The sequence below is a fragment of the Abrus precatorius genome, unplaced genomic scaffold, assembly GCF_003935025.1.
Source record: "Abrus precatorius isolate BTA unplaced genomic scaffold, Abrus_2018 Scaffold8, whole genome shotgun sequence".
Classification (NCBI taxonomy): domain Eukaryota; kingdom Viridiplantae; phylum Streptophyta; class Magnoliopsida; order Fabales; family Fabaceae; genus Abrus; species Abrus precatorius.
Genome location: NW_020874428.1, coordinates 1,166,826 through 1,180,300, shown reverse-complemented (window position 1 = coordinate 1,180,300; position 13,475 = coordinate 1,166,826). Strand labels below are relative to the sequence as shown.

The 13,475-nt window shown below is 37.1% G+C and overlaps 1 protein-coding gene across 6 annotated transcripts; it reads left to right on the top strand.

Annotated features, from left to right (window-relative positions):
- Positions 1-1,071: 1,071 nt before the first annotated feature.
- Positions 1,072-13,269, top strand: LOC113848248 (nuclear mitotic apparatus protein 1). Of its 6 annotated transcripts, none has more exons than XM_027477683.1 (9): positions 1,072-1,281; positions 1,584-1,725; positions 2,413-3,042; positions 3,227-9,157; positions 10,005-10,842; positions 10,948-11,633; positions 12,080-12,221; positions 12,325-12,406; positions 12,481-13,269. In XM_027477683.1, the coding sequence occupies exons 2-9, from the start codon at positions 1,675-1,677 to the stop codon at positions 12,581-12,583; spliced, it is 8,463 nt and encodes a 2,820-aa protein (XP_027333484.1). In that variant the 5' UTR covers positions 1,072-1,281; positions 1,584-1,674; the 3' UTR covers positions 12,584-13,269. The 6 variants fall into 6 exon arrangements, with proteins under 6 accessions (XP_027333484.1, XP_027333481.1, XP_027333482.1 ...); XM_027477680.1 differs by having other exon boundaries at positions 2,413-3,055; positions 3,216-9,157; XM_027477681.1 differs by having other exon boundaries at positions 2,413-3,055; positions 3,216-9,157; positions 10,008-10,842; positions 12,481-13,220.
- The last annotated feature ends 206 nt before the right edge of the window (positions 13,270-13,475 follow it).

Genomic DNA, 13,475 nt, shown 5'->3' with positions numbered 1-13,475 from the left:
ATATATTTTAGTATATTTTTCATTATTATCTGATCATATATTATCACATTAAAAAAATTTCTTCAATAATTATACATGTCCTATATTCTAATGGTCGGTAGTATAAAAACATTTTTATATTAAAAAGCAAGTGAAATTAAATTAAATTTTTAATTAATGCTCAATTTTTTCGATGAACAATAAAAATAATGAAATATTTACAAATTGGTTGTAAACTGATTTTTAAAATTTTTCAGAAATTTTAATTATCGTATGTATTTTTTAATTAAATAATTTGCTTAAATAAATAATGAGATGGCATGGAGATGCAATTGAAGCAATGGCTCCATGATTCCATTACCACTCAACCACTGCATTACTTATAAGGTAAGTCTATACCAGCAGCCACGGCCAGAGCCATGACCCTACCCACCTTTTCATTGTCACTTTCCTTTCATTCTTTTCACAGTGCAGTTAATCATTGTAGGAAGAAGTCTAAAGTAAAAATTAGCTAATAAACTTAATAAAATTATTGAGATTTGTATCATCATAAACTTAAATTACTTTCTATCATCATAATTTATTCTCACCATTTATACACTATTTCCTAGAAGCTATTTGTGTTGTTTATCAATTAAAAATATAGCTTTCTTTAAATAAAAAAATTCTATTTAATATTATTACAAATTATTAAGATAAAACTCTAATATTAATTAGAAAATATTTATTTTATATTATTTTTGTGAGATGGTCAAAGTTATCTCATTTCAATAATTAATAGCACTTAATAAATTTTATAAAATAATTTTGAAAACATGAGTTCAGATAAAATACAAGATCAAAAAGAAAAAGAAAAAAGTGGCAGGCGAATCCAGATAAATTATTACATTTCAAAATTTGACGAGTTACCACAAGGACATGCAGATGATGGTGTGATCAATGAGCAAAAGCAAACACCGAAACATAACCGTCAGAGTCACCCAGAACCGAACAAACCTATTTTTAATTTTAATTTTTTAATTTTGTCTTTTTTAGGTTAAAAAGATTTATTTAAAAATAAAAAATTGATGTTGCTTGATTCGACACTTACACCAGCGGAGAAAATAACGCTCGCGTCGCGTTGCGTTTAGATCTGAGAAACGCTGCTACCATCACCGAACACAACCCTTCTTTACACACACAAAAGATAAAGAAAGGGAAAGAGAGGAACAAAACGATTCCATTTGTATTTCATAGCCACAACGCCCTCACCTCGAATGAAAGTTACGACGTCGTTTCACGCCTATCGCCAACCCTCAATCAGGTTCTTCTTTCGTTCCTCTTCTCTCCATGCGCAGAACTTTTTGTTATTTATTTATTTCTAATTTTTGAATCAGATGGTTATGCTCTGCTTGGTGGATGCGGAAATGGAAATGAATTTTGAAAACCTTCAAACACCACACCAGCACGTTGATATGTGTGTTTTTTTTTTTTTTGGGCGGATATAAGCTATGGATATTTTAATTTTGATTTCGGTTTGTTTATTTTGTTTTGATTGTGAAGAGTGTGTTAATTGTTGTAACTGCGTGGAATTTGATTCGATTTGTTGGTTTGATCTGGGTTGCAGTGTAAGAGGAGGATCTGAATGATGGCCACGGCGTGTTTGTGGTGATTGCTGCGCTTACAGTGGGTAGCAACAACGGAGTGGATCGGAGAATGGACCGGAGCAAGAGCCGTACCGATCTACTCGCAGCTGGCAGAAAAAAGGTATCTGATTTTTGCCTAATGAATTTCAATTCTTGCTTTGCTAAGTGTATTGTGTGTGTGTGTGTGTGTGTGGAGGAGAATGAACTATACGTCTTATGTTTTGAGAGTGAGTTTTTCATAACTGGGTTTTGGTTCTAATTAGAGTTAGGGTTGTTGGATCGAACGGTGTGTTTGGATGACAACTTATTTAAGTGCTTATTTAAAAAACTCTTTTTAAACGATGACTCTAATGATGAAACTTATTGGGATAAGCTGAAAACAGCTTATTTTAATAAGTTATACCAAGATGCTTATTGAAATAAGCTGAAAAGAGCTTCCATGAGAGAGTAAAATGCAGATTTGATAACCACTGAGGAGTCTGTCAACAATATCAACGGCTTAGAATTTAATTATATAATGCAAGAGTCTACCTCCTTGATTTATTTGTCAATGATCAACATGTGTGCTTTACACTTTAAAATGTGCCAAACTTTTAAGAGGATTCAAATTCACTTAAGAAAATAGTGCAAGAACTGAACTTTGTGGCTTTCACCTGTCTGTTTTCATTTTGGAAGGTTTATGTGTAAACTGTAAACTGGATTTGATTTGTTTCTTACAGGATCAGAAAGAATATAATTACTATTCAGTTTAGACATATGTATAGGGTGTGCAGTTCTTAATTTTGACTCTTCATGTTTTCGTTTTCAGCTTCAGCAATTTCGTCAGAAGAAGGATAGTAAAGGTGGTAGTAACCGTGGAAAATCATCAAAAAATTCTGGTAAACCTCAGCTACCTGAGTCTGATGCTGCAAGTAGTGCTTCAATTTCAATGGAATCATCTCAAATTAATGATGGACATGACAGTGACTCCAATAGGGTTGTTACAGAATCATCAGAGTCACACTCTGTGGAAAACTCATTATCTTTTGACAATATTGATCCATCTGTTGATTCATCATCATTGGTCACTACAAATGATGCAAGCGATGAAACTGAATTGGATTCCAACACCAACTTGGCACTTCAGGTTCATGGGGTCCGTGAGAATGATTCTGAGTTATCTGCCCTAGATCAAGGGGTAATTGCTCAAGACATTGGTGCTGATGTGCCAGAGGATGAGTCTTTGAGAACTTCAGACATCCCAGTTCCTGAAGGTGAAGCAACATATGATCATGTTCATGTGTCTGCACCTGCTGCCATTTTGTCCCCACATGCTTCTCTTACAACTGCAGTGGGTGAGTCTGTAACACATGAAAGAGAGGGTGAAAAGAGGGAAGAATTGTTGCTTTTATCCGAGGATATTCCCAATACATCTGTGATGCAAGCAAGGGAAGATCAGGTAACAGATTTAGGTTGTGCTCTCTCTCTCTCTCTCCCCACCACCCCCACTCCTTTAATTTAATGTTATATATTATACAGTTACGTTTTGCAACTAGGATATTAGTTGGGCAGCTGGGAAAACTGATATGTGGATTTGATTTATAATTTATATTCTCATTTGTTGCTGGGTAGGGGCAATGCAGGAAGCTGATGGTTTGGATATGAAGAAATCTTGTCAAAGCATTGATGCAGTGATTGATGGTCAAAAGGAGCTTCCTTTGTCCGATGTTGGCAAGAGTGACCAGAGTCCTTTGGGGATTGCTTTGGAGAAGACTAAAATTGAGGAGGAATATCTTGAAGCTGAGCAACTAGACAAGTCAGTTGAATTACTCTCCTCTCTTGAGGACATTGTGTCAGATAAGCTTCCAGGTTTTGATAAAGGCCAGGGAGATCATATTGCAACTGCAGAGCCTTCTATGAGGAATCTGGAGAGAGAAACATTACCTGGTTCATCTGACGACAAAATGCTCCTTCAGTCTAATCAAGATCAGATTAGCAAAGGGGTTCTTATTGGACAGGATGGGGGGCTTCAGGAGGAGGGTATTAGTCAGAAATTTACTTCTGTTGGATTTGCAGTTGAGGATCCAACTCATGAGGTTGATTCGGCCAGACCATGGGATGCCTCCTCTGTTTTTGATGAAAACTCAGTCAACCTCTTGCAGCTGGCTGAAATTATGAGGGGGCTTAAGGAAGAAGAGTATCAGTTTCTGCTCAAGGCAAGAGGAGCAGGGCCTGATTTGAATCCTTTAGCCCGTAGTTCAGATCTATCAGACCATGACATTTCAGAAGCATTTCAGAGTCTCAAAGAAGAATTTTTTATTACAAATTTAATGAAAAATATATTCAACATGCAACTAGATGAACAACTGGAGCTACTACTGGAGTCTGATAATAAGCATCACCAGTTAATTGATGAAATGTCTCAGCTCCATGCTTCTCATAATAAAGTTAATGAGGAGAATCGACACCTTGCTGAAGAACTTGCTAATTGCCATGTTGAACTACGTGATATTTCTAGCAAGAATGTAGAACTTCAAAATCAGTTTAATGCTGCCAGGGCAGAGGTCGAAGCTCTTTCTACCAGAGTGGTTGAGCTGCAGAGTAGTTTTAATGTGTCTCAAAAAGATTCATTGGAATTGTCCAGTGAGTTGGCTGACTGCAGAGGCTTGATCTCAAGTTTACAGGTAGAAAAGAAGGGCATGATTGAAACTATTGATTTGGTGATTGTTGAGAAAAATAAGCTTGTGGAGGAGAGGGAATTCCATCTATGTCAAATTACGAATCTAGCAACTGAATTATCTGACTTCAAGAGTTCAATGGAAGGAGTGAAAGTTGACAATTCGAACTTGATTGACAGGATCTCTAAGGTGACTGAGGAGAGGAATATAATCAAAGCAGAAATTGAGCATCTCTCACATGAAATTGACAGGTTGTCATCAGAGTTGGTCGATAGTAAAGATTTGGTGGCAAGGCTACGAGCAGAGAATTCCAACATAAATGGGACTCTTGCATTGTCAACTGATAAGATTAAAAATCTTGAATATGAGAATCAACATCTTGTTCTTGAGAATCAAATGTTATCTTCTCAAACCATTGCTCTACAAGAGCAATTGTCTTCAGAAAAGGGGGAACGGATGATGTTTGAAGGTGAGCTTAAAGAAGCCACGGTGCGGTTGGAACAAATTTCCAACGAAAATGTGTATCTCAATAGCACTTTGGATGAGCACAAAGCCAAGATAGAAGAAATTGGAAAGGAACAAGGGCAACCACTATCTCAACCTAGGGACCTTGGGAATCAAACTCATGTTGCATGTGAACAAAATAAGGGCCTTGAAATTGCAAGTACTGAAGATTCGCTGCATATGGATCAAGAGCCACATGAAGCTGCACCTGGAGAACCACAGGTGAATATACTTGAACATGAAGTCTTTGATGATTCTCTTGGGTTTGTTTCATGGAAGGCTTGCTTGGATGAGGTGGAGGACATGTTGGTGAAGCTTGAAAAGGCAATTAATTTGTTGCATTTTCACTCAGTATCCTCTGGTAGGTCGGGTGAAAATGTTTCTTCACCTAGGGTATCTAAATTGATACAGGCTTTTGAATCAAAAGTACATGAAGACGAGAATGAGGCAGAAACAAGGGATTCTAGTGAAGTTCAGTCATCATCAATCTCATTTATAATGTTAACCAAAGAGCAAATTGAAACTTTGAAAAAATTGCTTTCAAAGTGGAGGGTGGATATTCAGATAGCTGGTGTATTGTTCAAGGGGGAGCGCGATGGTAGGAAAACTGGTGATGCAAAGTACAGTGATCTCAAGGACCAGTTTGATGAATTGAAGCAACATTGTTCAGATTTGGAAGCATCCAACATTGAACTGCAAGTTCAATGTGAAACTGCAAAGCAAATTCTGGGAAATATTCAAGAAAAAAAATGTCTTCTTGAGGAAATTTGTGATGCTTTAAAGCAAGAAGATATCCATCTCAAAGCCAAAAATAATGAACTTTATGAAAGGCTTGGATATTGTCAGTCAAAAATTAATGACTTGCATACTGAAATGTGTGGTCTGAAACAGAGTTCAAATGATATGGCTTCTATTATTGGCGGTCAACTGAAAGATTTGCATAAGGTGGTGACTGAGAGGGCAATGCTACTTGAGCAAGGCTGGAATACGACCACTGCTGAGATTGTTGAGTTAATTGGGAAACTGAACGAATCAATTGGTGTAACTTTGTGCACAACTGTCTCTTCTAACTCCCATGGCAACTTTGATATCAGTAATCAGTTAGAAGTTTCTGTTAATGCAGCTGCTGAAACGATTTTTGATCTGCGGAAGAAGCTTGAAGCTACTTATTCTGAACATGAAATAATGTGTATGTCATATAAAGAAATGAATTCAAAATGTGATGATCTGCTTAGGAGAAATGACTTGGCTGTTGGTCTATTGCATACAATGTATGGTGACCTAAGAAAACTTGTGCTCAGTAATGGTGGGTCCATGGATGACGATAACGTAGATGTACAAATTGAAGCACTGCCTGATCTGCTGAACTATGATAGCTACCAGCCAATATTAAAACATCTTGTGAATATATTGAACGAGAAGCTGGAACTTGAGTCTGTTACCAAAGAGACGAAGTCAGAATTGATGCACAGGGAAACTGAATTGGAAGAATTGAAGATGAAGTGCAATGGTTTAGATTCTGTTAGTAAGCTAATAGAAGATGTTGCGAGCCTGCTGAATGTGGAAATTTCAGAGATGGATATAAATAAATCTCCCCTCTCTTGCTTAGATTCATTAGTGTCTAGTCTTGTGCAGAAAACTAGAGAGGCTGAAATCCAATGTCACATGACTAAAGAAGGGTATGAATCTAAGGGGACGGAATTGGCTGAATTGAAGGGAAAGACACATTATCTAGACACACTACGTCTTGAGAATGAAAATGAAATCCTTGTTCTTAAGGAAAGCTTACATCAGACTGAGGAAGCCCTTACTGCTGCTCGATCTGAATTACAGAAGAAAGCAGATGAACTTGAGCATTCAGAACAGCGGGTGTCATCCATTCGGGAGAAACTTAGCATAGCAGTTGCCAAGGGAAAAGGGTTGGTTGTACAGCGGGATGGCCTCAAGCAGTCCTTGGCAGAGACATCCAGTGAATTGGAGAGATGCTTGCAAGAGTTACAGTTGAAAGATACAAGACTTAATGAGGTTGAAACAAAACTTAAGACCTATGCAGAGGCAGGTGAGCGTGTGGAAGCTCTGGAGTCCGAGCTTTCATATATCCGTAATTCAGCTAACGCTTTGAGAGAGTCATTTCTTCTTAAAGATTCAATGCTTCAGAGGATAGAAGAGATATTGGAAGATCTAGATCTGCCAGAGCAGTTTCATTCAGGAGATATAATTGAAAAGATTGATTGGTTGGCTAGTTCAGCTTCTGGAAACTCATTGCCCATGAATGATTGGGAGCAGAGGGATTCTGTGGGAGGAGGCTCATACTCTGATGCTGGTTATGTTGTCACGGAGTCCTGGAAAGATGAAAGTCAGCTGCAACCAGATTCAGGAGATGATTTTAGAAAAAAAACTGAGGAGTTGCAGAGTAAGTATTATGAGTTGGCTGAGCAAAATGAAATGCTGGAGCAATCATTGATGGAAAGAAACAGCTTAGTTCAGAGATGGGAAGAGCTTGTAAATAGAATTGATATGCCTTCACATTTGCAATCCACAGAGATGGAGGATAGGATTGAATGGATAGGAAGAGCACTTGCTGAGGCTAATCATCATGTAGATTCTCTGCACATGAAGATTGAGAAATACAATAGTTATTGTGGATTGTTAAATGCTGATTTGGAAGAGTCTCAAAGGACAGTATCTTCTCTTCAAGGTGACCTTGGAGCTCTTACATCTGAGAGAGATCACCTTTCTGAAAAAATGAAGGCTTTGATGCATGAATGTGAGAAACTATCCTTGCAGACAAGTGAAGCTGAACTTGAGAATGAAAAGCTGCATAATGAAATAACAAGTTTGAAACATAAATTGGAAGAAAAAGTTGCAATTGAAGAACAAATTTTCACCATTGATGGCAAGATAAAAAAATTGCAAGACTTGGTTGTTAATGCCTTGTCAGAATCTGAATCAGAAAACCTGGTTTCTGGTAGTACAAATATTGATTCCTTGGAAGAATTACTGAGAAAGGTTGTAGAAAAGCTGAACTTAGAAGAGAAACTATCAGTGCAGACAAGGGAAGCTGAACTTTTGAATGAAAAACTGCATAATGAAATAACTAGTTTGAAAGATAAATTGGAGCAGAAAGCAGCAATGGAAGAACAATTTTTCACCATTGATGGCAAGATCAGAAAATTGCTAGACTTAGTCAGTGATGCCTTGTCAGAATCTGAAACAGAAAATTTGGTTTCTGATAGTGAAAATATTGATTCCTTGGAAGAATTGTTGAGAAAGCTTATACAAAATCATGCAAATGTTTCACAAGAGAGTGATGCTACACTTCATGAGGAAAGAAGTAAAGATGTGCAGGATATGGAGGAGGTAGATATTGATAGATATAGAAGAGATCTGGAGGAGTCTTTGAATGAATTGGTGCATGTGAAGGAGGATAGAGATCGAACTTTGGAAAAGCAAATATCCTTATCTGGTGAAGTTGAAGCTCTGACTAAGAGAACTGAAGAGTTGCAAGTGCTTCTTAATCAGGAAGAGCAGAAATCAGCTTCTGTTAGAGAGAAGTTAAATGTTGCAGTCAGGAAAGGGAAGACGTTGGTGCAACAACGTGACAGTCTAAAACAAACCATTGAAGAGATGAGTGGTCAGATGGAGCATTTGAAATCTGAGATCAACAACCGAGAACAGACACTTGCAGAGCATGAACAGAAGTTGAGACATTTGTCAACCTACCCAGATAGGTTAGAAGCTCTTGAATCTGAGAATTTGCTTTTGAAGCAACATTTGGAAGAAACTGATCGCCATTCATTGGAGCAAGAATACTCTTTGAAACTGATTTTGAACAAATTAGGTGAGATTGAGGTTGGTGGTGAAGGTCATACAAGTGATCCAGTGAAGAAGTTGGAATGGATTGGGAAATTTTGCTGTGATCTAAATAGTGCTGTGACTTCTTTGGAACAAGAATCCAGGAAATCAAAAAGAGCTTCAGAACTCCTCTTGGCAGAGTTGAATGAGGTTCAAGAAAGGAATGATAGTTTCCAGGAGGAGCTTGGAAACGTGGCTGCTGAACTTGTCGATCTCAGAAGAGAAAGGGATTCAGCTGAGGCTGCCAAACTGGAGGCTCTTGCACATCTTGAAAAGTTATCAGCCTTGCACGAGGAGGGAAAAAAGAGCCATTTTTCTGACATAATGGAATTAAAATCTAGTGTGAACCAAGTTTGCAAAAGTTTTGGTGAGGTTCAGAATTTACTAGCTAATGTTTTCTTAATGGATTTGGAATCCTATCGGAAACTTGAGGCTGGTCTTGAGTTATGTATGAAAGGAAACAATGCCACAAATATGGTGGATTCGTCTGTCACCAAAGAACATGATGGCATTTTACCCTGTTCATCTGCTATTAAGGTATTGATATCACACAGATATGCAACCAGTTGTTTAAAATTATATTTTTCACCAAGTTTTGACATTTTCAATATTCTACATCAACTGTCTTTCATGAGGTATGTTATGATAATGAGAATGACAAATAGAACAGACAATGCAGTTGGTTGGCATGTGACAGTGATGTGTTTGTTTAATTTCTTGTACTATTTTGTAATATGGGGTTGGGAGGGTGCTTTTTGGTTTCTGCTCTACATGCTATTTTAATATGCTTTGTATATTTGATGATTGCCGTTCTCTGATGTATCTGGTTCCAGCAGAATGCATCTTTTTCAAGGTTGTTCTTTTGTGCTTACAGATGTTATGGGACAAGGTTGTGTTTGTAGCCCATATTTGATGTTCTGTGAATGATTATTTCTAGGGAATTTCCTTGTCTGATGCACAGAGGGATTGAACAGCTTTATTGCATCTTTGAGATCTTTAGGCTGATTATTTTATGTTTTCTTCTAGTTTCAGTTTCCTCAACTCCCAGTTTAATTTTAATGTCATATATATTTGTAAATGAATGCTGACTTTTCAAACTAGAACAAATTGAGCAGCTGTGAGTGGAGATATATTACAACGTGTTTTTCTAATTCTAAATTAAGGGTAATTGAAAAATTTTGGTTGCATTGAGCATTTAAGTCTGTAATTAGAGGTGAAACATTTTTCTATTATATACGGAATGTTCCAACTCAAAATCTCTTCCTCTTTGTTTGTCTCATTGTATTGCCTTTTCTTGTAAGGATTATTTGGACTCCTTGTTTTTATTATTTTGTGTAATATGATTTAGTTTCCATCCTAAATCCTTGTGATATTTGTTCTCCAGAAGAGCTCTACGTCTGCAGATCCTTGGTCAGATTTTGACACAATGGACCACCATGAGGATAATACCATAGTCGAAATTTTTCATGTATTTGGGCATCAGCTGCAAGAGCTCTTGGTGGAGGTTGGTTCTCTTAAGGAAAGAATAGACATGCACACAAGTTTGGCACATGAGCAAGACAAGACTCTATCGAAACTAATGGCAAGTGTGCAAATGGAAATGACTTCCCAAAGAGAGTCATGTGAAGCCATGAAGAAAGAGGTAAGTGAACGAGATGGGGAGCTAGTTGCATTACGTGGGAACATTGCCTACCTTTATGAAGCATGCGTTAATTCTGTCATTGTACTTGAAAATGGAAAGAATGAACTGGTTGGCAAGAACGTTGAATCTTCAGATCTAGGAATTAACTTGGAAACACCTTCGTTTGATGATGGTATATCTGAGGAACGTATTAAAATTGTGACAGATAGACTGCTGTTGGCTGCAAAAGGGTTTGCTAGTATAAAAACTGAATTTTTAGATGCTAATCAAAAGGAAATGAAGACTACTATAGCAAATTTGCAGAGAGAGCTTCAGGAAAAGGATGTCCAAAGAGATAGGATTTGCTCGGAACTGGTAAAACAAATTAAGGATGCTGAAGCTGCTGCAAACAGTTACTCTCAAGATCTTCAAGCTTTTAGGGTTGAAGAAAATAATTTAAAGAAACAGGTGGAAGCAATTGAGGCAGAAAGGAAGATACTGGAACAGAGAGTGAATGAACTGCAGGATAGGCAAGAAACTGCAGCTGAATTAGAGGAGAAAATGAGATCTCAGACTGATTTACTGGGTGCCAAAGACCAAGGTGGGCTTTGTGTGATTCCTTGTGTCTTTTACGAAGTGAACTTTTAATATTTCTTTTATAAATGAGAAGCTTACAATATTTCTGGATCTTGATGGTTTATTGCAGAAATTGAAGCACTAATGCATGCACTTGATGAGGAAGAGATGCAAATGGAAGAATTGACAAAGAAGATTGTGGATCTTGAAAAGGTTGTTCAACAAAAGAATCAAGAGATTGAGAACATTGAATCTTCTCGTGGTAAGGTTATGAAAAAGCTTTCCATAACTGTTAGCAAGTTTGACGAGCTTCACCATCTCTCTGCAAGTCTCCTTTCTGAGGTTGAAAAGCTCCAATCCCAATTGCAAGAAAGAGATACTGAAATTTCTTTCTTGAGGCAAGAGGTTACTAGATGCACTAACGATGTTCTTGTTGCGTCACAAATGAACAACCAGAGAAGTTCTGGTGATATCTTTGAGTTCTTGATGTGGGTTGACACGATTGTATCTCGTGATGGGATACATGATATACATCCTGATATGAAGAGTAATAATCAGGTTCATGAATGCAAAGAAATACTTCAGAAGAAGCTGACATCTTTATTGTCAGAATTGGCGAATCTAATGGAAGTTGTAGAAAGCAAGGATGCAATGTTGCAAGTAGAAAGGAGTAAGGTAGAAGAGTTGAACCGCAAAACAGAAACTCTTGAGATGTCCTTGCACAAGAAAGAATTGCAGTTGAATTTACTTGAAGGTGTCGAAGAAACTGGAAAGGGAGCTGGGACAAGCTCAGAAATTGTGGAGGTAGAACCAGTGGTGAGGAAATCGATTATTTATTTAATAGTTGATTTGCACTAGTACAAGAATCTTATATTAAGTCCAGCTTAAATAAAATTCTTACTCAAACAAGATTTTCAATTGGAATAAAACGTGTAATATTGTATGGTGCATTACCTTGTCATGATTAACAACACATTCGCATTAAGATAGAACTGACAAATATATTCTAGCAGTTTGAAAATTTGTTTTCATGGTAAGATTTATCTTGGGAGTGTACTTTTTCTCTTCTGACACTACCCTTTTACTCTGATTAGATATGATATACTTGCTTTTGAAAAACATAAATGAATAAAACTATATGTATGGGTTGTGGTAAATGAAATTAAAGGTATTTCTTTTTGGTCAGCACTACATTGACACAGTTATGATTGATTTGAATATAAAGGGATTGAATTTATTTGGTTTTTTTTTTTTTTTAATAGATGAATGAGTGGTCATCGTCAGGTGCTTTTGTGACGCCTCAAGTTCGCAGTTTACGCAAAGGCAATAATGATCATGTTGCCATTGCTGTAGATGTAGACCCTGGTAGTACTAGTAGGATAGAAGATGAGGAGGATGACAAAGGTATTCCTGCACTACTTAACCTTTGAACTGTGGCTTCTGTTGCTTTCAGCAGTGCTTGATGGTTCCTTTTATTTAATTTTGGTTTCCTCACTTTTTGTTGCAGTCCATGGTTTCAAGTCACTCACAACATCCAAAATTGTCCCAAGATTTACTAGACCTTTGACCGACTTGATTGATGGCTTGTGGTGAGTATATTTTTCCCTGTATTTATTTGGTTTTAAATTTCATGTAATTTGACCTTGCGTTCATATTCTTGCAGGGTTTCTTGTGATCGGACTCTAATGAGACAACCTGTCTTGCGGCTTGGAATTATAATTTATTGGGTCATAATGCATGCACTTCTCGCCTTTTTTGTTGTTTGAGGTGAGAGGCCCTGATTTCGCTCTGTATAGTTATTGGCGTACTTTATAAAATCCATAGCCTTGCCATAGGAAGTGCCACCTTATAGATCGGGGATACTTGGTTGCCTCCACTGGTACTAGAAAAAAAGGACTAAGTTTAGTTGTACAGTATCTTCCTTCTGCTTGCTGCTTCTTGTTGCAGTGTGAGGCAGTTACTACTATAATAAACTTAAAATGCTGCCAGAAAGAGTAACAAGCAGCATTGTAGAAAAGATGAGAAAGCAGATTGCTCAATATTTGAAGAGCAATGGATGAAGAGTCTGCCATATAAACAAACACCATGGTGGTTTTTACAAAGATCCTGATGCCTTCCACAAGATCAACACTATCTTTTGGAGGGGTTAGTCCCTGTACTTTGAAAATGTTGGACATTCTGGTGAGCAGGATAAATGACCAATTAGGTATAGGAAAACGTAATTCTTTTGAACATTTATTAAGGTTTTTTTTCCCCCTTCTGTTTAGCCATAAGAAATTTCACTGCTGCCATTCTTTGTATTCTTAAATCAATCATAGCATCGTTATGAATTTTTGTTTTGGCAGTTTGTCAAGCATTAAATATATGTATACATGTGAACTCAATATATTTAGATTTTGACTTCCATTCATGCGTGTATCGCTTCCAAATAGTATATCGGCGATTGATTTCTCCGATGCTTTTTTTTTTTTTGGTGCAGACATTAGCTGATATTTTTAATTTACCATTTATCAGTGGTATTAAACTGATCTCTATAGAGAGAAATTCTGTATACCCAAAATCTATTTACTGCACCGAAATAAATGATCCAGAAGCATTGATGGTCGATAACCTTGATAGACCAAAGAAATAAAAGATAAAATGTTACATCATAACGCT

What these genes read in the sequence shown, in the direction of transcription:
- LOC113848248 (XM_027477680.1), top strand. Translation starts at nt 1,675, where the DNA reads ATGGACCGGAGCAAGAGCCGTACCGATCTACTCGCAGCTGGCAGAAAA. An exon ending in ACTGGGTGCCAAAGACCAAG is followed by an intron (nt 10,843 to 10,947) that starts GTGGGCTTTGTG and finishes GGTTTATTGCAG; the next exon opens with AAATTGAAGCACTAATGCAT. An exon ending in TTGTGGAGGTAGAACCAGTG is followed by an intron (nt 11,634 to 12,079) that starts GTGAGGAAATCG and finishes TTTTTTTAATAG; the next exon opens with ATGAATGAGTGGTCATCGTC.